At 41.7% G+C, this 22,704-nt stretch overlaps 1 protein-coding gene across 1 annotated transcript in view; it reads left to right on the top strand.

Moving 5' to 3' along the window:
* Positions 1-7,434: 7,434 nt before the first annotated feature.
* LOC311245256 (uncharacterized protein) overlaps positions 7,435-22,704 on the top strand; it is a gene marked incomplete at both ends in the record, with an annotated part of 38,471 nt that continues 23,201 nt past the window's right edge. The window contains 7 exons of the mRNA XM_084335091.1: positions 7,435-7,564; positions 9,326-9,418; positions 11,170-11,193; positions 12,561-12,584; positions 13,951-13,974; positions 15,346-15,369; positions 19,241-19,264. Coding sequence (XP_084191217.1) covers positions 7,435-7,564; positions 9,326-9,418; positions 11,170-11,193; positions 12,561-12,584; positions 13,951-13,974; positions 15,346-15,369; positions 19,241-19,264 — 343 coding nt within the window. The remainder of the gene's footprint in view (positions 7,565-9,325; positions 9,419-11,169; positions 11,194-12,560; positions 12,585-13,950; positions 13,975-15,345; positions 15,370-19,240; positions 19,265-22,704) is intronic.

The following is a 22,704-nucleotide window of genomic DNA, read 5'->3' as shown; positions in this document are numbered from 1 at the left end:
GTTCAGTATATCAAAGCAGGGTAGCCGGACTAGCACTCACAGGTTCAATGTTTTTTATTGGCAGCCTGAATCAAAAGCAGACATGTTTCGGACAATGTCCTTCATCAGTGGTATGGCTAGCACTGGAAATGCATTAAAGGTGATGGTTAAATACACCTGGCAGGTAAATGACACGGCAGGAAATGACATCACAACGCAGGTGTGCCTATGCAATATGACTAAATGGATGACCTATCAAATAGAGTCCAATCATAATCTATATCTATCATCAATAAATATTTATAAACAATACAATACAAAACGAAACAAAACAAAATTACCAGAAACTTGATAACATATAGCATGCCCTTTAAATTTATAGGGCTAATTGAGCCACTTTACTTAATTGAATTAATTAATTTCAAATTATCCATTGGGCATCTTTATGAATCATGCCTCTAGTTTGGCAACAAACAACATCTTTAATCAGACCAGAAATAACAATGTGGGAGTAAGGAGGTTAGAGGAAACAGGTTAAGACGTTTTCTTCATTCATTCCTTTAGGTTCGATACAATTGAACAGGTGGATATAATAACATTCACGTTGCAGCAGCAGCTTGTGTCTGTCTCCACCTCGCGCTGGCCTGAGTACTAACTCTAGTCCCATATATTTGAGGTCGTTGACGGTATGCTTACACTTAGAGAAATGTCGAGCTACCGATGACTTGACATCTGAATTCCTCACAGCACATTTGTGTTCACTTATTCTTGATTTAAAGGCTCTCGTTGTTTTGCCCACATAGGAAAAATTACAAGGACATTTTAGCAAATACACCAGATTGGACGAATTACACGTAATCCGTCCTTTGACTGGGATATTTTTCCCCATTTTTGGATGTGCGAAAAATGTATCTTTAATCATACCCTGGCACTGAACACAGGATTGGCAGGGAAAATTTCCATCTGGGATGTTTGTTGGACATAAAATGAGAAGGTTTCTTTAAGGGCAAATCAGTTTTGACTAGGAGATTAGATAAATTCGCTTGTCTCTTGTAAAAATAGTTAGGCGAATGTTGAAACGCTGTCCCTATGAGAGGGTCGGACTGCAGAATATGCCAATGTTTATTGACAATACTCCGCGTGTCTCTCGTAATAGGGCTGTAAGTAGACACGAAAGATACTTTGTCAGGTTTATCTTATTTCTTTCTGGGGGTAAACAACGTGGCCCTGTCAATATGCTTGGTTTTATTAAAGGCTTTTAGTGTCAAATCAGCACTATATCCTCTCTCGTGGAAACTGCCACGGAGTACCTTTGCTTGTGCAATAAATGTATCGTCAGTATCACATATTCTCTTATAGCGAAGTATTTGGCTATAAGGAAGACTGTTCTTCAAGGCTGGGGTGTGATAACTAGAATAATGCAAAAACGAGTTACGGTCCGTCTCCTTTTTAAAAACCTCTGTGTGTAATGAGATGCCATCTGGGGCTTTCTTGATCAGAACATCGAGGAAGGGTAAATTATACATATCAAACTTTAATGTAAACTTTATCGTTCTTCTACAGGAGTTCAGGTACCCTGCTTTGATATACTGAACTTTATGGGATTACAGCACCCAGTGTGAGAACTTGTGAGCGCGGTCTAACTTGACTATATTGATTCAAAGCTACCCAAATAGCTTTCGAGACCTGCAGCTCCAAACATTTTCTACGAACCCAATTCCCTGGAGGACGACAGCAGCTCACACTGCTAAACATGGAGAAAAGAGGCTTTGCTTTTTCCAAGGGGGAAAGCGACAGAATCTGCAGCTTATTCCCAGTGCCAGAGAGTTCGGCACCTGCTCCACCCAAAGGAAGAGAAGCACTGGCCTTGTCGCTCTCACGTCTAAGGCAGAGAGAGACACGTACCCTACTCCACGGTACGACCCTCACCAATTACTGGCAGGATGCCATTATACCGAGGGGCCTTCGCATCAACAAAGAACCCACGCTGGGAAGAGATTCACCTGAGTTCTGTGAAAAGTGGTGTTCGATCCTGGATAAGTGTTCCATGGATCTACTGCTTTTAATCATAGATAATGAACCCCTGACCAACTGACCGAACTGCTCGTGTCAGTGAACCAGAAACTTGATAAGTATAAACAGGACATCGAACTGCACAAGAGAGCCAAGAGGAGAAGAGATGTGCAAGACTACACAACACATATCGTGTATCCATGGCTCCACAATCCACCTTCCAGGAACCGCAGGCTGAATTGGCAGCCCAGAGACAGGCAACGACATACCGACTCCTCCTCCACAGCGGTGAGCTCCGACGAGGCGCCCTCTCAGCCAGGCAGATACCCGCTCCGGAGCCAGTCTGTTTTTCGAGGCGAGCAGGACGCTCCGCTTCCTCCCCGACCGGAGAGAGAACCCATAGGAAGACGAGGCGGGGCCAGAGGAAAAAATCCACGGTTCCGGTGATGAGCATTACATCTAACATTGTCAACATTTCAGATGTATTATTGAGCGACCCACACCATAATATCCTGTCTAAAGGTTTATCTTTTGTTCCAGCCCGCAAGGTGGATGCATTTACTACCAAGGTAGAGCTATTTAAGTTTTTTAGAAATATTAAGTTGAAAGCATTTTATGCCAGAGGGTTTGATAAGAGAACTCAATATGCTAATGAAAATGTGTTGATAAGTGATGATGATGATGCTGATGCTAGGCCTGAGATAGAGCCAGACACCTTTAAAAGAAAAGTATTTAAACCCCGTAGTCTGTTTACTCCCCATCTCAATCCTCCCTCAATTGAAACTTTCTGCAGATTAGTACAAAATGATGTCCTTAAGTTATGTGAGACCAGTCACAAAGCCCATCTTTATCCAAATTTACTTGAATCGGAGTCTGCAGCACTGAAGGAGCTCATGAAGAAGGATGATTTAATTTTTAGAAAAGCTGACAAGGGGTCTGGTATCGTGCTCCAAAATAAGAGCTCGTATATATCTGAGATAAACAGACAATTGAATGAGATTGAGGTATATACCCTTCTAAATTCAGACCCTGTGTTCAGATTTTCTACGGAAATCAAAATGGTCCTTAAAAGCCTGAGATTGTCTGAGGCAATTACAGAAAATGAATTTAAGTTTATGTTCGTAGAGTACCCGGTTACTCCTATTATTTACACTTTACCTAAAATCCATAAGGATATGATTAACCCTCCTGGTAGACCTATTGTTTCTGGTATTGGCTCTGCCACAGAAAAAATCTCTCAGTTCATTGATGCGCATATTAAGGATTTGGCCTCTTCTCAGCGTGGTTACTTGAAGGATACTACTACTTTTTTGAACAGGCTCTCGTCCTGCAACATTAGTCCTACAGACTTACTAGTTACCATAGATGTAGTCAGCCTTTACCCCAGCATTCCACATGCAGATGCGCTGGATGCGCTGAGTTTTTATTTAAACTCGAGGGAAGTATTACTCCCCCCTACAGAAGCGCTGGTTAGTTTAACCGATTTAGTTCTAACTAGAAATTATTTTAGATTCCAAGATAAATACTATTTACAAAACAGAGGCCTCAGCATGGGCTCTCCAGCCGCTGTGAACCTAGCCAATCTTTATATGTCCAAATATGAAGTGGATCATATCTTTAATAATAACCCGTTTGAGAAATGTGTCAAATCGTATATGCGCTATATTGACGATCTGTTTTTTATTTGGTCTGGTTCATCATCCAAACTTTTTGCCTTCCTTGAGTACCTGAACTCCTGTAGAAGAACGATAAAGTGTACATTAAAGTTTGATATGTATAATTTACCCTTCCTCGATGTTCTGATCAAGAAAGCCCCAGATGGCATCTCATTACACAGGTTTTTAAAAAGGAGACGGACCGTAACTCGTTTTTGCATTATTCTAGTTATCACACCCCAGCCTTGAAGAACAGTCTTCCTTATAGCCAAATACTTCGCTATAAGAGAATATGTGATACTGACGATACATTTATTGCACAAGCAAAGGTACTCCGTGGCAGTTTCCACGAGAGAGGATATAGTGCTGATTTGACACTAAAAGCCTTTAATAAAACCAAGCATATTGACAGGGCCACGTTGTTTACCCCCAGAAAGAAAGAAGATAAACCTGACAAAGTATCTTTCGTGTCTACTTACAGCCCTATTACGAGAGACACGCGGAGTATTGTCAATAAACATTGGCATATTCTGCAGTCCGACCCTCTCATAGGGACAGCGTTTCAACATTCGCCTAACTATTTTTACAAGAGACAAGCGAATTTATCTAATCTCCTAGTCAAAACTGATTTGCCCTTAAAGAAACCTTCTCATTTTATGTCCAACATCCCAGATGGAAATTTTCCCTGCCAATCCTGTGTTCAGTGCCAGGGTATGATTAAAGATAAATTTTTCGCACATCCAAAAACGGGGAAAAATATCCCAGTCAAAGGACGGATTACGTGTAATTCGTCCAATCTGGTGTATTTGCTCAAATGTCCTTGTAATTTTTCCTATGTGGGCAAAACAACGAGAGCCTTTAAATCAAGAATAAGTGAACACAAATGTGCTGTGAGGAATTCAGATGTCAAGTCATCGGTAGCTCGACATTTCTCTAAGTGTAAGCATACCGTCAACGACCTCAAATATATGGGACTAGAGTTAGTACTCAGGCCAGCGTGAGGTGGAGACAGACACAAGCTGCTGCTGCAACGTGAATGTTATTATATCCACCTGTTCAATTGTATCGAACCTAAAGGAATGAATGAAGAAAACGTCTTAACAGTAGCGGCTGGTGCCGCTGGTGCCTTGTGGGTCGCAGTTCACGTTAGGAGGTCGAGTTGAAAATGTAATGCACTGAGATGCTCTGGAGTAATCTCTCTCTCTGTCTCTTGGATCAATCAAATAAAATAATTAACACATGTATGTTGTCATTTTAAACAACTCACCATTCATTCATTATGCATCAGCAGCAGCTAAATTAATGTTATAGTTCACAACACAGCAGCGCATTTTGAATCGCTAGCCTATTATCGTCTCAGCAAGCACAGTCAATACTTTTTTCCGTAGCCGCATTTCGCGGAGACAGCTGTGTATAGCGAGAGAGAGAGAGAGAGAGAGAGAGAGAGAGAGACTCACTGTTTAGTTGAAACGTCCAGGGCAGGAGGGCTTGATAAAGTGTATAATCCACTGTTGATGTATTCCAGACCACTGTCCACTGTGTCCAGACTGCATCCGCCATATAGCTTGTTAGCCAAGTGTTAGCTTGTTAGCAGTTAGCACCACACAACACAAGTACTTCATTTCTTTGTCCATTTAACCTTAACCAACTTTGAAAGAGTGCCTAAGCTTAACCGTCTAAAGAACTTGCAGTCACGCTCTAAGACAAACAGCTGCATCTCACAACAACACAACTATCTCTACCACCAACCTAGGAATAAGCTAGAATTGGAACATTAGAAATTGGATTCGGCCAATCAGAGATCGTCTCCGCGAAATGCTGCTACGGAAAAAAAACTGACGTCGGCCAATCAGAGAGCGTCTCCGCGAAATGCGGCTACAGAAATTCTTGACGCTGCTGCCTAGACCGCTTCAAATCGCGCCCGGATTCCAACATAATAGTCATATTTCAACGCACAACGCATTACGCACTGATTGGCTGCGACGGATACAGCGATCAAACCGTGACGCGCACTCAGAGTGCTATCGCGTCTAGCCCGGGCCGAGAAATACAAAAAAATAAAAAAAATAAAAAAAAGTTAGTCACTTCCTGTTCAGGAAAACGAGTATTTAAAATTTTTATATATTAACGTTATATTGTGCATTGGAAACACAAACATACTTAAAATGAGTAAATATTATTCATTTTAAACATGTTTATATTATTTATAGGGCTATAAAACAAAAAACAAAAAAGTTTTTTTTTCTTCTTCTCTGATATAACAGGTGGGTCGGCGCCCTAGCGCCCCCGGTGGCGAGCCGCCACTGCGTCTTAACCTGTTTCCTCTAACCTCCTTACTCCCACATTGTTATTTCTGGTCTGATTAAAGATGTTGTTTGTTGCCAAACTAGAGGCATGATTCACAAAGATGCCCAATGGATAATTTGAAATTAATTAATTCAATTAAGTAAAGTGGCTCAATTAGCCCTATAAATTTAAAGGGCATGCTATATGTTATCAAGTTTCTGGTAGTTTTGTTTTGTTTTGTATTGTATTGTTTATAAATATTTATTGATGATAGATATAGATATATCTATACATATGTATAAATTATGATTGGACTCTATTTGATAGGTCATCCATTTAGTCATATTGCATAGGCACACCTGCGTTGTGATGTCATTTCCTGCCGTGTCATTTACCTGCCAGGTGTATTTAACCATCACCATACCACTGATGAAGGACATTGTCCGAAACATGTCTGCTTTTGATTCAGGCTGCCAATAAAAAACATTGAACCTGTGAGTGCTGGTCCGGCTACCCTCCTTTGATATACTGACATACACAACATACATGACATTTATGGCATAGGGACATATAGGTATTTAGTACTGATACATTTGTGACATAAACGGTATTCAAATATACAGTACTGTTACCCCTAGATCCTGACAGAGTATATACATATGATAGTCAAGTCAAGTCAAGAGTTGATGGGGAGGGGACTGTACATTAGGAGGGGGTGGGTGGGTGGGAGAGAAATATACATACGGCGGGGAGGGAATATATACATGCGGTGGGGAGGAGACTGTCTATTAGGAGGTGGTGGGGGTTTTGGGCATTTACGGTGGCCAGTTTCGAATTGCAGCCTCTCGTAGGTGCTCTTTAAGAGCGGTTTTGAATGTGGGCAGGGATTCACATTCCTTTACAGCTTTGGGTAGGGCGTTCCACATTGATGTGGCATAATTGCGAAACGTGTTTAGTCCCTTGTTTGAGCCGAATCTGGGTTTAACATGATTTGTTGAGCTTCCTCTGGTGTAGTGGTTGTGGTATTCACTGACCTTTGGGAAGTATTTTGACATGTACATGGGCACCCCGGTCGTATAGTGTATCTTGTAGACCAGGCCCATTGCAAGTTGCTGTACTCTGTCGTCTACTCTAAGCCATCCTAGGTTGTCAAAGTGGGCAGGGGTGAGGTGGGTTCTGGGGTTCAGGTCAAGTAGTAGTCTGACCAGTTTGTTTTGTGATGTTTGTAATTTTGTTTTAAGCGCCTTTGAGGTGTTGTATATGCCTCTGCTGTAACATGGTTGTCTTATGTTTTTTTTGTAATACAGTATTCTGTGTCTGTGTAACACAAAACACATGTATGTACCAACAGACAATAAAGAATGATCTTATCGTATCTGGCTTTCATCCATCGCAATCTGCTCTGGGTTTTACATACACTGCTTGTTTGGTGTCCTTATTGTTACTGTGAAAGTGATTATCACAGAATGTTTAGACTTTTCCATGATAACACCCTTCAGAGATGATAAGGACCTTCTGCACCTTCTCCTCCCACTCTCCTCCAGGAAAGTGGCGCCCTCTGCTGTTTGTGATGTGTGCTGGCGTGTTGAGCCTCCTCATATTGATAACTCTCATGGGACGGCTTTCGTACAGTGAGTAGTGTGGCGTCCTAACAGTATGTAATGGAGATAAATGTAATGGAGTAAAAAGTACAATATTTCCCTTGAAATGTAGTAGAGTAAAAGTATAAAGTTCCCTAAAATTTAAATACTCACATAAAGTACAAGTAGCTCGAAAATGTACTTAAGTAGCTGCAGTACTTGAGTAAAAATACTTAGTTACTTTCCATGGCTGGTGTTCAGCTCTAAACTGACTGCTCACTACTGTATAGCTGTGTGTGTCTGACTGGGGTTTGTTGGTCTGTGTTCCCCGATGCAGACAGAGTCACAAAGTAATTACAGGTGCTATAGAAAATATTAATATGTAGAGTCATAATACTTTTTTTAAGGAATACATCCACAGGGCTTTTAGAAAGGTGCGGAATAAAAGTATTGCTTTTACCTCCAAAAGATTATTGATTAAGGAATTTATCATTTAAAAAGTGTTTGCGGGTCCAAAATGAATGTTGCTGTTTACACGTGGAATGTACCGGATTGGATAAATGGCATGATGGTGCTCTAGTGCGACATCTAGTGGTTGAATGTTATTTATTGCACCTTTAAATAGACCAGAAATACAGACCAGTTACAGCCAGTTACAGCCAGTTACAGACCAGTTACAGACCAGTTATAGATCAGTTATAGTTACAACCAGTTACAACCAGTTACAGACCTAAAGTCACTATTGTGGGGGTGTAACGATGCATCGATCAATCGAAATGCATCGATTCTAATGTGACGATTCAACTGCATCGATTTGAATATGTTAGAATCGATTATAATCTAAATTAATAAAAAAAAAAAAAAAAATCACCTATTCATGCTGAGTGAATCAGTTCCCCCAGCCACATTTGTGTATTCAACATTTTGGGGGAATTAACTGATAGAAAAGGTATCAAAAATTTATCGAATCGACACACACTATTGGTGAACAATTGTGTCTACCATTAGACAAAGAGATGACACAAATCATGTGTGGCGAGAAGGCTGCCAAACTGTTAAACTTGGTGCCGCTTTCAAACGACACATGTCACGGAGAATAGGAGCCATGGCATAATTATGATGTTAAACGTGTGTGTGTGTGTGCCACTTACTGTGTGTGTGTGTGTGTGTCACTTACTGTGTGTGTGTGTGTGTGTCACTTACTGTGTGTGTGTGTGTGTCACTTACTGTGTCTGTGAGAGAGTGTGTATGTGTGTGTGTGTGAGAGAGAGATGTGTGTGTGTGTGAGAGAGTGTGTATGTGTGTGTGTGAGAGAGTGTGTATGTGTGTGAGAGAGAGAGAGGAGAGAGCGAGGGAGAGAGAGGAGAAAGAGAGAGAGAGTGTGTGTGTTTGGATGAAATACTGTACAGTTAAATAATGTGAATAGGAATACATTTGCCTCCTGTGTGAACTGTGCATAGCTGAATAGACTGTATTTTAACGTAGGTCATACGGTGGTACTTGGAGAGCCAGCTACATTATCAGGTGGTACTTGGTGTAAAAAGGTTGAGAACCACTGGTCTAGATAAACCCAACTTCCTTTATACTTACCGGTCATACTTAGCTATATAAAAAAATAAAAAATAAAATTCATGTCAAATAATATTTTTTTTACTTCCGTATTTTTGTTGTTGTTGTGCCCCCCCATACTAGCTCTTGCCCCCCCCCCCCTGTGCCCACTTGTTTAAAAAATCCTAGAATGGCCACTGATGGTTACACCCCTACTTATTGTGATGCTAGCTAGCATGTCTCCTCCTCCCGTTCTACTACTAGATCACAACCCGTTATTGACCAGGTACAACCAGTTACAGACCCGTAACAACAACCTGACCGAAGAGAGAGACCCATCTTGTGTACAGTTGATTGGTAAGATTTACATTATACATTGTTATAATATGTTTTCTTATTGTTAAGGAGCACTTTTTTTATTTAATTTTTTGCAATGCGACTTACTGTGAAGCACTTTGGTTGACAAGTGTCATGTCTAAATGTACAAATCAATTTGATTGATTGATTGATTGATTGTCACAGTGATCTCCTGGTTGTTCCCCACGTGTGTGTGTGTGTGTGTGTGTGTGTGTGTGTGTGTGCACATGCAATCCTATAACCCATGAAATGCAAGTGATATGTCATCTTGGAGGGTGCAGTTCGGCAATGGTTTTATTAGTAAGTTTGGCATATGGTACAGAAGCACATATACAGAAGCAAAAGGAAACGCAGATGAAAGGTAAGGGATTTTTATGTAAAAATGTGTTAATTTGTAACTTCTGCTACAGAGTGTTGATATTTCAATGGTGTGTGTGTGTCTGTGTGTGTGTCTGTGTGTGTGTGTGTGTGTGTGTGTGTGTGGCGCATGTGTATGAATGCACATGCAATCTTATAACCAGTGTTCATTTCGTCAGCTAATTTAGTTTTAGTCTTAGTCATGTGTCAAATGCTCTTTATAGTTTTCATCATATTTAGTCACCTTCATTTATTTTCCGTTTAGTCAGTTTTAGTCAACTACAGGTCTGAACATTTTAGTCTTTGTTTAGTCTCGATTTAGTCTTTTTCGTTTAATCTCGCCACTCAGTTACAGCCTCATAGATTGGCGTGAGCAAAAAAAGCGAATGTTAGTGCTAGCTGCTTAGACTTATGTAAGCTATTTAATGTGTTCTATTGTAGTGGATCAACATAATGTAGCGATCCGTCATGCAGTAATGTAGGGAAGAAAGAGGAGAGTTTCCTTTTCTGTATGGTGCTTTATTTCCAGCTCAATATGGGGTTTTACAGGTTGATGATTCCCTTCTCATACACAACACAACTGCCTACCTAATACGCTAGCTTCACAACAACAACGTAACATTCGGTCCTTCCTCCCATATCTCCCGGGGGGAAACAACACCCCCAGCATAACAGTGGTGCCCCTAAGACTGAAAATAAGAAGACCACACAACTAGGGCGACACACACCCACGGAACGATTTGTTGGGCATAAGGGTTCCGCACGGACAATTATGTTTGTTACGTTCCTGTCTGCAAACGAGTTCCTGTATAGCAGGTAGCTAATACAATTCAAGTTGATGTTGAATAAACATTTAGCAAGATTTTATTTTGCAAACTATATTTTGTGTCGTCGTTTTTAGTCAACGACATTGGATGAATTATTTTGTCACATTAGTGTCACATGATCTCCATTAACGTGACGTCTTGTCTCGTTTTTGTCACGGGAAAAAGCTTTGTTGACGAGCGGATTTAGTCATGATTTTCGTTGACTAAATGAACACTCCTTATAACCCATGAAATGCAAGTGATATGTGATGCTATCTTTGTCTCACAGGCAAACAGGGTTCTTTCTCAGCCTCCCTCTTGGATTCAGGATATGGATACAGTGTTATATGAATATTCACAATTGCTCATAATGCATTATTAACATACATGATGACTCATAGTGTCTTGTATCAATAACCAGAATAAATCACAGCCACGGTGGGGCAGCTCCAGTTTATTGCATGAAGACACATTAATGTGTTATAAGAGACCTACTCATTAATACACTGTTATGTATGTTGTGTATAACAGATTATAATCCATTATAGCTGTAAAGTAAAATAATCTTTTTTAAATTTTCTTTCTCAGCTGCTCTGGAAACGCAGATGAAAGGTAAGGGATTTTTATGTAAAAATGTGTTAATTTGTAACTTCTGCTACAGAGTGTTGATATTTCAATGGTGTGTGTGTGTGTGTGTGTCTGTGTGTGGCGCATGTGTATGAATGCACATGCAATCTTATAACCAGTGTTCATTTCGTCAGCTAATTTAGTTTTATTCTTAGTCATGTGTCAAATGCTCTTTTTAGTTTTCATCATATTTAGTCACCTTCATTTATTTTCCGTTTAGTCAGTTTTAGTCAACTACAGGTCTGAACATTTTTGTCTTTGTTTAGTCTCGATTTAGTCTTTTTCGTTTAATCTCACCACTCAGTTACAGCCTCATAGATTGGCGTGAGCAAAAGAAGCTAATGTTAGTGCTAGCTGGTTAGACTTATGTAAGCTATTTAATGTGTTCTATTGTAGTGGATCAACATAATGTAGCGATCCGTCATGCAGTAATGTAGGGAAGAAAGAGGAGAGTTTCCTTTTCTGTATGGTGCTTTATTTCCAGCTCAATATGGGGTTTCACAGGTTGATGATTCCCTTCTCATACACAACACAGCTGCCTACCTAATATGCTAGCTTCACAACAACAACATAACATTCGGTCCTTCCTCCCATATCTCCCGGGGGGAAACAACACCCCCAGCATAACAGTGGTGCCCCTAAGACTGAAAATAAGAAGACCACACAACTAGGGCGACACACACCCACGGAACGATTTGTTGGGCATAAGGGTTCCGCACGGACAATTATGTTTGTTACGTTCCTGTCTGCAAACGAGTTCCTGTTAGCTAGCAGGTAGCAAATACAATTCAAGTTGATGTTGAATAAACATTTAGCAAGATTTTATTTTGCAAACTATATTTTGTGTCGTCGTTTTTAGTCAACGACATTGCATGAATTATTTTGTCACATTAGTGTCACATGATCTCCATTAATGTGACGTCTTGTCTCGTTTTTGTCACGGGAAAAAGCTTCGTTGACGAGCGGACTTAGTCATGATTTTCATTGACTAAATGAACACTCCTTATAACCCATGAAATGCAAGTGATATGTGATGCTATCTTTGTCTCACAGGCAAACAGGGTTCTTTCTCAGCCTCCCTCTTGGATTCAGGATATGGATACAGTGTTATATGAATATTCATAATTGCTCATAATGCATTATTAACATACATGATGACTCATAGTGTCTTGTATCAATAACCAGAATAAATCACAGCCACGGTGGGGCAGCTCCAGTTTATTGCATGAAGACACATTAATGTGTTATAAGAGACCTACTCATTAATACACTGTTATGTATGTTGTGTATAACAGATTATAATCCATTATAGCTGTAAAGTAAAATAATCTTTTTTAAATGTTCTTTCTCAGCTGCTCTGGAAACGCAGATGAAAGGTAAGGGATTTTTATGTAAAAATGTGTTAATTTGTAACTTCTGCTACAGAGTGTTGATATTTCAATGGTGTGTGTGTGTGTGTGTCTGTCTGTGTGTGGCGCATGTGTATGAATGCACATGCAATCTTATAACCAGTGTTCATTTCGTCAGCTAATTTAGTTTTAGTCTTAGTCATGTGTCAAATGCTCTTTTTAGTTTTCATCATATTTAGTCACCTTCATTTATTTTCCGTTTAGTCAGTTTTAGTCAACTACAGGTCTGAACATTTTAGTCTTTGTTTAGTCTCGATTTAGTCTTTTTCGTTTAATCTCGCCACTCAGTTACAGCCTCATAGATTGGCGTGAGCAAAAAAAGCGAATGTTAGTGCTAGCTGCTTAGACTTATGTAAGCTATTTAATGTGTTCTATTGTAGTGGAACAACATAATGTAGCGATCCGTCATGCAGTAATGTAGGGAAGAAAGAGGAGAGTTTCCTTTTCTGTATGGTGCTTTATTTCCAGCTCAATATGGGGTTTTACAGGTTGATGATTCCCTTCTCATACACAACACAACTGCCTACCTAATACGCTAGCTTCACAACAACAACGTAACATTCGGTCTTTCCTCCCATATCTCCCGGGGGGAAACAACACCCCCAGCATAACAGTGGTGCCCCTAAGACTGAAAATAAGAAGACCACACAACTAGGGCGACACACACCCACGGAACGATTTGTTGGGCATAAGGGTTCCGCACGGACAATTATGTTTGTTACGTTCCTGTCTGCAAACGAGTTCCTGTATAGCAGGTAGCTAATACAATTCAAGTTGATGTTGAATAAACATTTAGCAAGATTTTATTTTGCAAACTATATTTTGTGTTGTCGTTTTTAGTCAACGACATTGCATGAATTATTTTGTCACATTAGTGTCACATGATCTCCATTAACGTGACGTCTTGTCTCGTTTTTGTCACGGGAAAAAGCTTTGTTGACGAGCGGATTTAGTCATGATTTTCGTTGACTAAATGAACACTCCTTATAACCCATGAAATGCAAGTGATATGTGATGCTATCTTTGTCTCACAGGCAAACAGGGTTCTTTCTCAGCCTCCCTCTTGGATTCAGGATATGGATACAGTGTTATATGAATATTCATAATTGCTCATAATGCATTATTAACATACATGATGACTCATAGTGTCTTGTATCAATAACCAGAATAAATCACAGCCACGGTGGGGCAGCTCCAGTTTATTGCATGAAGACACATTAATGTGTTATAAGAGACCTACTCATTAATACACTGTTATGTATGTTGTGTATAACAGATTATAATCCATTATAGCTGTAAAGTAAAATAATCTTTTTTAAATTTTCTTCCTCAGCTGCTCTGGAAACGCAGATGAAAGGTAAGGGATTTTTATGTAAAAATGTGTTAATTTGTAACTTCTGCTACAGAGTGTTGATATTTCAATGGTGTGTGTGTGTGTGTGTGTGTGTGTCTGTGTGTGGCGCATGTGTATGAATGCACATGCAATCTTATAACCAGTGTTCATTTCGTCAGCTAATTTAGTTTTATTCTTAGTCATGTGTCAAATGCTCTTTTTAGTTTTCATCATATTTAGTCACCTTCATTTATTTTCCGTTTAGTCAGTTTTAGTCAACTACAGGTCTGAACATTTTAGTCTTTGTTTAGTCTCGATTTAGTCTTTTTCGTTTAATCTCACCACTCAGTTACAGCCTCATAGATTGGCGTGAGCAAAAGAAGCTAATGTTAGTGCTAGCTGGTTAGACTTATGTAAGCTATTTAATGTGTTCTATTGTAGTGGATCAACATAATGTAGCGATCCGTCATGCAGTAATGTAGGGAAGAAAGAGGAGAGTTTCCTTTTCTGTATGGTGCTTTATTTCCAGCTCAATATGGGGTTTCACAGGTTGATGATTCCCTTCTCATACACAACACAGCTGCCTACCTAATACGCTAGCTTCACAACAACAACATAACATTCGGTCCTTCCTCCCATATCTCCCGGGGGGAAACAACACCCCCAGCATAACAGTGGTGCCCCTAAGACTGAAAATAAGAAGACCACACAACTAGGGCGACACACACCCACGGAACGATTTGTTGGGCATAAGGGTTCCGCACGGACAATTATGTTTGTTATGTTCCTGTCTGCAAACGAGTTCCTGTTAGCTAGCAGGTAGCAAATACAATTCAAGTTGATGTTGAATAAACATTTAGCAAGATTTTATTTTGCAAACTATATTTTGTGTCGTCGTTTTTAGTCAACGACATTGCATGAATTATTTTGTCACATTAGTGTCACATGATCTCCATTAATGTGACGTCTTGTCTCGTTTTTGTCACGGGAAAAAGCTTCGTTGACGAGCGGACTTAGTCATGATTTTCGTTGACTAAATGAACACTCCTTATAACCCATGAAATGCAAGTGATATGTGATGCTATCTTTGTCTCACAGGCAAACAGGGTTCTTTCTCAGCCTCCCTCGGCTTCAGGATATGGATACAGTGTTATATGAATATTCATAATTGCTCATAATGCATTATTAACATACATGATGACTCATAGTGTCTTGTATCAATAACCAGAATAAATCACAGCCACGGTGGGGCAGCTCCAGTTTATTGCATGAAGACACATTAATGTGTTATAAGAGACCTACTCATTAATACACTGTTATGTATGTTGTGTATAACAGATTATGATCCATTATAGCTGTAAAGTAAAATAATCTTTTTTAAATGTTCTTTCTCAGCTGCTCTGGAAACGCAGATGAGAGGTAAGGGATTTTTATGTAAAAATGTGTTAATTTGTAACTTCTGCTACAGAGTGTTGATATTTCAATGGTGTGTGTGTGTGTGTCTGTCTGTGTGTGGCGCATGTGTATGAATGCACATGCAATCTTATAACCAGTGTTCATTTCGTCAGCTAATTTAGTTTTATTCTTAGTTATGTGTCAAATGCTCTTTTTAGTTTTCATCATATTTAGTCACCTTCATTTATTTTCCGTTTAGTCAGTTTTAGTCAACTACAGGTCTGAACATTTTAGTCTTTGTTTAGTCTCGATTTAGTCTTTTTCGTTTAATCTCACCACTCAGTTACAGCCTCATAGATTGGCGTGAGCAAAAGAAGCTAATGTTAGTGCTAGCTGGTTAGACTTATGTAAGCTATTTAATGTGTTCTATTGTAGTGGATCAACATAATGTAGCGATCCGTCATGCAGTAATGTAGGGAAGAAAGAGGAGAGTTTCCTTTTCTGTATGGTGCTTTATTTCCAGCTCAATATGGGGTTTTACAGGTTGATGATTCCCTTCTCATACACAATGAATGAATGAATGAATGAAAACTTTATTTAACAGATTGCAGAATGGGTACAATACAGTACGGCTCAATACATACAATTGTTAAGGGGATGCAGACCTGAGAAAGACGTTTGTCTTGTTTCCATCAGGGTCCCCCATTTTCAATTCATATAGACATATATGACATACATGACATACAGATAGTCAGTACTGCTACATCTATACATTTATGACATACCAGATTTGCAAATACAGTACTGTTTGTGATACAGAAGGAGTCAAGAAAAGGGAGTATATACATTTGACGTAGAAACTGTACATTGGAGGAGGTTGGGTGGGGGGGGTTGGGTACATTGGGATATTGACAACCATACTGGGTAATTTACATTGGAGGTGGTTGGGGGGGGGGGGGGGGGGGCCGGGGGGCACACTGTATAAACAAGTAACACTGTACATTGAGGGGGGGGGGGGGGAGGAGACACTGTACAAACAAACACAATTGTACATTGAACTATTGACAAAACCATACTAGGTAAATGACTGTACATTGGAGGGGGTTGGGTTAGGATATTTACAGGGGCCAGTGTTGAATTGCAGTCTCCCGTAGGTGTCCCTTGAGAGAGGTTTTGAAAGTGGGTAGTGATCCACATTCCTTTACAGCTTTGGGTAGGGCGTTCCACATTGATGTGGCATAATTGCGAAACGTGTTTAGTCCCTTATTTGAGCCGAATCTGGGTTTAACATGATTTGTGGAGCTCCCTCTGGTGTTGTGATCGTGGTATTCACTGACCTTTGGGAAGTATTTTGACATGTACATGGGTACCTTGGTCGTGTAGTGTATCTTGTAGACCAGGCCCATTGCAAGTTGTTGTACTCTGTCGTCTACTCTAAGCCATCCTAGGTTGTCAAAGTGGGCAGGGGTGAGGTGGGTTCTAGGAGTAAGGTCAAGCAGTAGTCTGACCAGTTTGTTTTGAGATGTTTGTAATTTTGTTTTTAGCGCCTTTGAGGTGCTTTGGTACCATGAGGTGCAAGCATAGTCGTAGTACCCCTGAATGAGTGCTCCTGCCAGAGTCTTCAGGGTGTTCTTGTTTACCAGAGAGGAGATCCGGTACAAGAATCGAGTTCGTTGGTTGACTTTTTTTATTACATTGGATGCCATTTTGTCACAGGAGAGATTAGCCTCTAGGATGGAACCCAGGTAGGTAATTTCATCTTTCCTTGTGACAATATTGTCACCCACTGTAACTGAGAAGCCGTCGGTCTTGCTGAGTTTGTTATTTGAACCGAAGAGAATGGACTCTGTTTTGCCCATGTGTAATGATAGTTTGTTATCAGCGAGCCATATGCAGATTCTGCCTAGTTCCGAGCTGAGGGTTTTTTCAACCTGTAACTTGTTCTTGTCAGAGACCAGCAGGGCTGAGTCGTCCGCAAACAGGAACAAGTTGCAGTCACAAGCTGACGACATGTCATTTGCATAAATTAGGAACAGTAGCGGTCCTAGTATGCTTCCTTGTGGAACACCACAGCTCACTGTGAGGGGGGGGGATAGGGTACCGTTTACCTCCACCATCTGTTCCCTCCCCTCAAGGTAGGATTGCATCCAGCTCACTGATAGACTATCAAAACCAATTGCTTTTAGCTTGTCAATCAGAATGGAGTGATTGACCGTGTCAAAGGCCTTTTGTAGGTCCAGCATGACCATGCCGCAGTATTTGCCTGCGTCCACCTCTTCTTTGATGTGGTCATTCAAATAGAGAAGGCATGTGTCAGTGGAGTGGGATGTTCTGAAGCCAGATTGGAATTCGTAGATTAGATTTTTTTCCGCTAGGTACTTTTCGACCTGTTCGTAGACTATTTTTTCCATGACTTTCGAGATGGAGGTGAGAATAGAAACAGGGCGGTAGTTGCCTGGGTCTAATTTGCTGCCCTTTTTGTGCAGAGGGGTCACCCTCGCAATTTTGAAGTCCTTGGGGACGTGTCCCTGTTTTATGGAGAGGTTTATTATGTGTGTGATGATTGGTGTGATGGCGGCTGCTGAGTCTCTGAGGAATTTGGAGGGGATGTTGTCATGGCCAGTGGCCTTGTTAGGTTGGAGGGCGCTCAGTTTATTGAGTACCTCATCTGTTGTTACCATTTCCAGCTTGAAGTCGTCCTTGCGGACCCCTAGGTTTTTGTAGTAAGCTACTATGTGTTCTACCCCATAAAGCCCTGAGTGGGAGGGTAGTTTGTTTACCAGTGTTGTGGCTATGTTTGTGAAGAAAATGTTTAAGTAATTGGCTACATCCAGCTTGTCTGTGATGAGCGTGTTGTCCGTTTTTATGTTTATGTTTGAGAATCTGGTTTTAAGTTTTTTACTGCATCCTAGTTGATTATTGAGTAATTTCCAAAGTTCACGTGGTTTGTTTTTGTTTTCCTCAGTTTTGTCATTGATGAAATTCTTTTTTGCAGTTTTGATCATGGAGTTTACGTCGTTTCTTAGTCTGTTTCTTTCTAGTTTGAGTTCAGTCACGTGGGCTTGGAGTTCACAACACAGCTGCCTACCTAATACGCTAGCTTCACAACAACAACGTAACATTCGGTCCTTCCTCCCATATCTCCCGGGGGGAAACAACACCCCCAGCATAACAGTGGTGCCCCTAAGACTGAAAATAAGAAGACCACACAACTAGGGCGACACACACCCACGGAAGGATTTGTTGGGCATAGGGGTTCCGCACGGACAATTATGTTTGTTATGTTCCTGTCTGCAAACGAGTTCCTGTTAGCTAGCAGGTAGCAAATACAATTCAAGTTGATGTTGAATAAATATTTAGCAAGATTTTATTTTGCAAACTATATTTTGTGTCGTCGTTTTTAGCCAACGACATTGCATGAATTATTTTGTCACATTAGTGTCACATGATCTCCATTAACGTGACGTCTTGTCTCGTTTTTGTCACAGGAAAAAGCTTCGTTGACGAGCGGATTTAGTCATGATTTTCGTTGACTAAATGAACACTCCTTATAACCCATGAAATGCAAGTGATATGTGATGCTATCTTTGTCTCACAGGCAAACAGGGTTCTTTCTCAGCCTCCCTCGGCTTCAGGATATGGATACAGTGTTATATGAATATTCATAATTGCTCATAATGCATTATTAACATACATGATAACTCATAGTGTCTTGTATCAATAACCAGAATAAATCACAGCCACGGTGGGGCGGCTCCAGTTTATTGCATGAAGACACATTAATATGTTATAAGAGACCTACTCATTAATACACTGTTATGTATGTTGTGTATAACAGATTATAATCCATTATAGCTGTAAAGTAAAATAATTTCTTTTGAATTTTCTTTCTCAGATGCTCTTGAAACGCAGATGAAAGGTAAGGGATTTTTATGTAAAAATGTGTTAATTTGTAACTTCTGCTACAGAGTGTTGATATTTCAATGGTGTGTGTGTGTGTGTGTGTGTGTGTGTGTGTGTGTGTGGCGCATGTGTATGAATGCACATGCAATCTTATAACCAGTGTTCATTTCGTCACCTAATTTAGTTTTAGTCTTAGTCATGTGTCAAATGCTCTTTTTAGTTTTCATCATATTTAGTCACCTTCATTTATTTTCCGTTTAGTCAGTTTTAGTCAACTACAGGTCTGAACATTTTAGTCTTTGTTTAGTCTTGATTGAGTCTTTTTCGTTTAATCTCACCACTCAGTTACAGCCTCATAGATTGGCGTGAGCAAAAAAAGCTAATGTTAGTGCTAGCTGGTTAGACTTATGTAAGCTATTTAATGTGTTCTATTGTAGTGGATCAACATAATGTAGCGATCCGTCATGCAGTAATGTAGGGAAGAAAGAGGAGAGTTTCCTGTTCCGTATGGTGCTTTATTTCCAGCTCAATATGGGGTTTCACAGGTTGATGATGCCCTTCTCATACACAACACAGCTGCCTACCTAATACGCTAGCTTCACAACAACAACGTAACATTCGGTCCTTCCTCCCATATCTCCCGGGGGGAAACAACACCCCCAGCATAACAGTGGTGCCCCTAAGACTGAAAATAAGAAGACCACACAACTAGGGCGACACACACCGCACGGACAATTATGTTTGTTACGTTCCTGTCTGCAAACGAGTTCCTGTTAGCTAGCAGGTAGCAAATACAATTCAAGTTGATGTTGAATAAACATTTAGCAAGATTTTATTTTGCAAACTATATTTTGTGTCGTCGTTTTTGTCAACGACATTGCATGAATTATTTCGTCACATTAGTGTCACATGATCTCCATTAACGTGACGTCTTGTCTCATTTTGGTCACGGGAAAAAGCTTTGTTGACGAGCGGATTTAGTCATGATTTTCGTTGACCAAATGAACACTCCTTATAACCCATGAAATGCAAGTGATATGTGATGCTATCTTTGTCTCACAGGCAAACAGGGTTCTTTCTCAGCCTCCCTCTTGGCTTCAGGATATGGATACAGTGTTATATGAATATTCATAATTGCTCATAATGCATTATTAACATGCATGATAACTCATAGTGTCTTGTATCAATAACGATAGGTTATGACTATAACCAAGTTCTGTTAGTAATGGTGACGCTCGGCATCACTACTGCACTGTACCTCGCTCGTGCACGCGCACTGAATAAAAATTCCACAAATGTACCTTTACATCCCAACATTCGTCTGACCACACCCCTATCAGCTTACCTACATAAGCAGGGGTGGGGCCACATACTCGCCTCCTTCCCAAGCTTTCACCACAAGGTGAGATCAAGGGCAGCAGCGGCGTCTGATGCCGAGCGGGACCATCAGATCAGGGAGGACCGAGCCCCCCCGACCCCCCCTAATGGAGGGCACCCCCCCTATTGGAGGTTCCCGGGAGGGCGACGGACCCGACCGTGCGAAGAGGCACTCAAGCAACTCAACGCACAGGGTGAGCAGACCGTGGCCTGACCCCACGACTACACACACGCACAACCCGCATGCCACCCGGGAACGAACGGAGGGAACAACCTCGTTACTGCCCCCAGAAATCACGGGGTCAAGAGCAAACCCAACCCCGTGGCAAGGCCGTAGCAGCGGAGCGCGAAGGAAGATCCAGACCCACTGAAGGGACTGGATCCCCTGGAAAACGGGGGCCCGGAGAGGTCAATGACGCCAGGCATCAAGACCCCACCAGGCGGTCAATTAGTGACACCGCCCCCCACATCGCCAGCGTATTCGGATAAGGCCCCTCCAAGAGCGGGCCCTTTCCCCCCAATAGCACACTGACCCTGCAGAACAGGCAGTCAGCATGGCCGTAAGCACACAAAAAAGGTTAACCAACGGAAGCAGGCAGCGCACCGGGGAAAACCAGGCAACAGGCTGTAACCTGAACCTGGAGCACTGCGGACGAGACAGGCGCCAAAGGAGTTAGCTGAGAACAGCCCCCCCGGCGGAAGGGGCGTATGCTGGCGTTGTTGCATGACCAAGCCTCCATTTAAAAAAAACCCACCCAGAGGGGTTGAGGCAGAGAAGGCTGACATGATTGGCAGACGTCATGAACGTGCAGGGGCACCCTCAACCGGGTAACCCGGGAGTTGACACTGCTCCAACATACCAGGGAATCAACCACCTTGTCGTTACCCAATGCAGTGGTTGTTCCTATAACCCCTCAAGAAAAAACTCCAAAACACACCTGCGGGTACACACTGGCTATACCGCAGTACAAGTGTTTCAGTTTTCAAAAAAGGGTTATTCCAGGCCTACGGGTCGACGAACATTACTTCGGACCGGGCCCGGCGGCACGGGAAGCACAGGGTTACCAGAGGAGGTCCAAGACCACCCAAACAGGCCCCTCTTCGCCACGCGTGAGAGAGGAGCGAAAAGAATGGAGAACCAGCCCTAAGCACACCGCACTTGGTATTCCCAGGCGGTGTCCCAACCAAGTACTAACCAGGACCGAACCTGCGTAGCGGCCGAGATCTGCCGAGATCGGGCGTGTACAGGTTGGCACGGCCGTAAGCCATTACGGTAGTGCAGAGTACAATATGTACCCAACAAGGGTCTCCATAGCGCCTAACCCTGTGACACCCGGACCGACCTGGCATTTTCCCCCCCGAAAAAAGCACAAGTCCCTCAGGGTACCAGAACAGCAGATCTGCATCCCTGGCGGACAACGGGTTAACTGACCTGGACCAGCGTGACCAGGCCAGTCCCGTGTCCTAACCACGCCGACCTGCCCACTCCAGGAGAGGGGGTAGGTATGCGTGTCGATCTAAAACATGAAAAGAGGGCGCCACCCAGACGGTCCTTATTTAGACCGTGCTCAGTGGCCCACCCCAAGGGCGTGAGACCCCTCTACCTATGTTCTGATCTATTCCGTTAACATCCCCCAGATATGAACGAGAATTCATCGAGACAACCTAGTAAACTAGCGCTCGGAAGAGACAAAACTCCATCCCAGTTGCCCTATAAAAACGCTGTTTTAACAAGCAACCAAGGCGCACTTAGCCCCTGTGTGACCCTGAACAGAAACACACCGAGCCAGCACTATGTATGCGTCGAGACCCAAACACATCAATGGATAGTCTATCAAGACACCAAACATTGTTACTCCAAGTCGCCTGGGAGAACGACACGGAGCCGTCGTGCTTCATGTACCTTCCTCTTTTTATCCCAAAAAAGAAAGAACACAGACTGACATGAATCCCTCGTGACGCAGGCTGAGGGTAAAAATTGTTTACATTTTTACATCCCACCACCCTCCCATAGGGAGGAGACGGAAATCCCCAGAGAGACTTCCCACGCGAGCTGTATAGATTGAAAAGAATATATTG

The sequence above is a fragment of the Notolepis coatsorum genome (genome assembly GCF_963971535.1).
Source record: "Notolepis coatsorum genome assembly, chromosome: 18".
Taxonomy (NCBI): domain Eukaryota; kingdom Metazoa; phylum Chordata; class Actinopteri; order Aulopiformes; family Paralepididae; genus Notolepis; species Notolepis coatsorum.
This window is presented reverse-complemented; position numbering and strand designations above follow the sequence as displayed.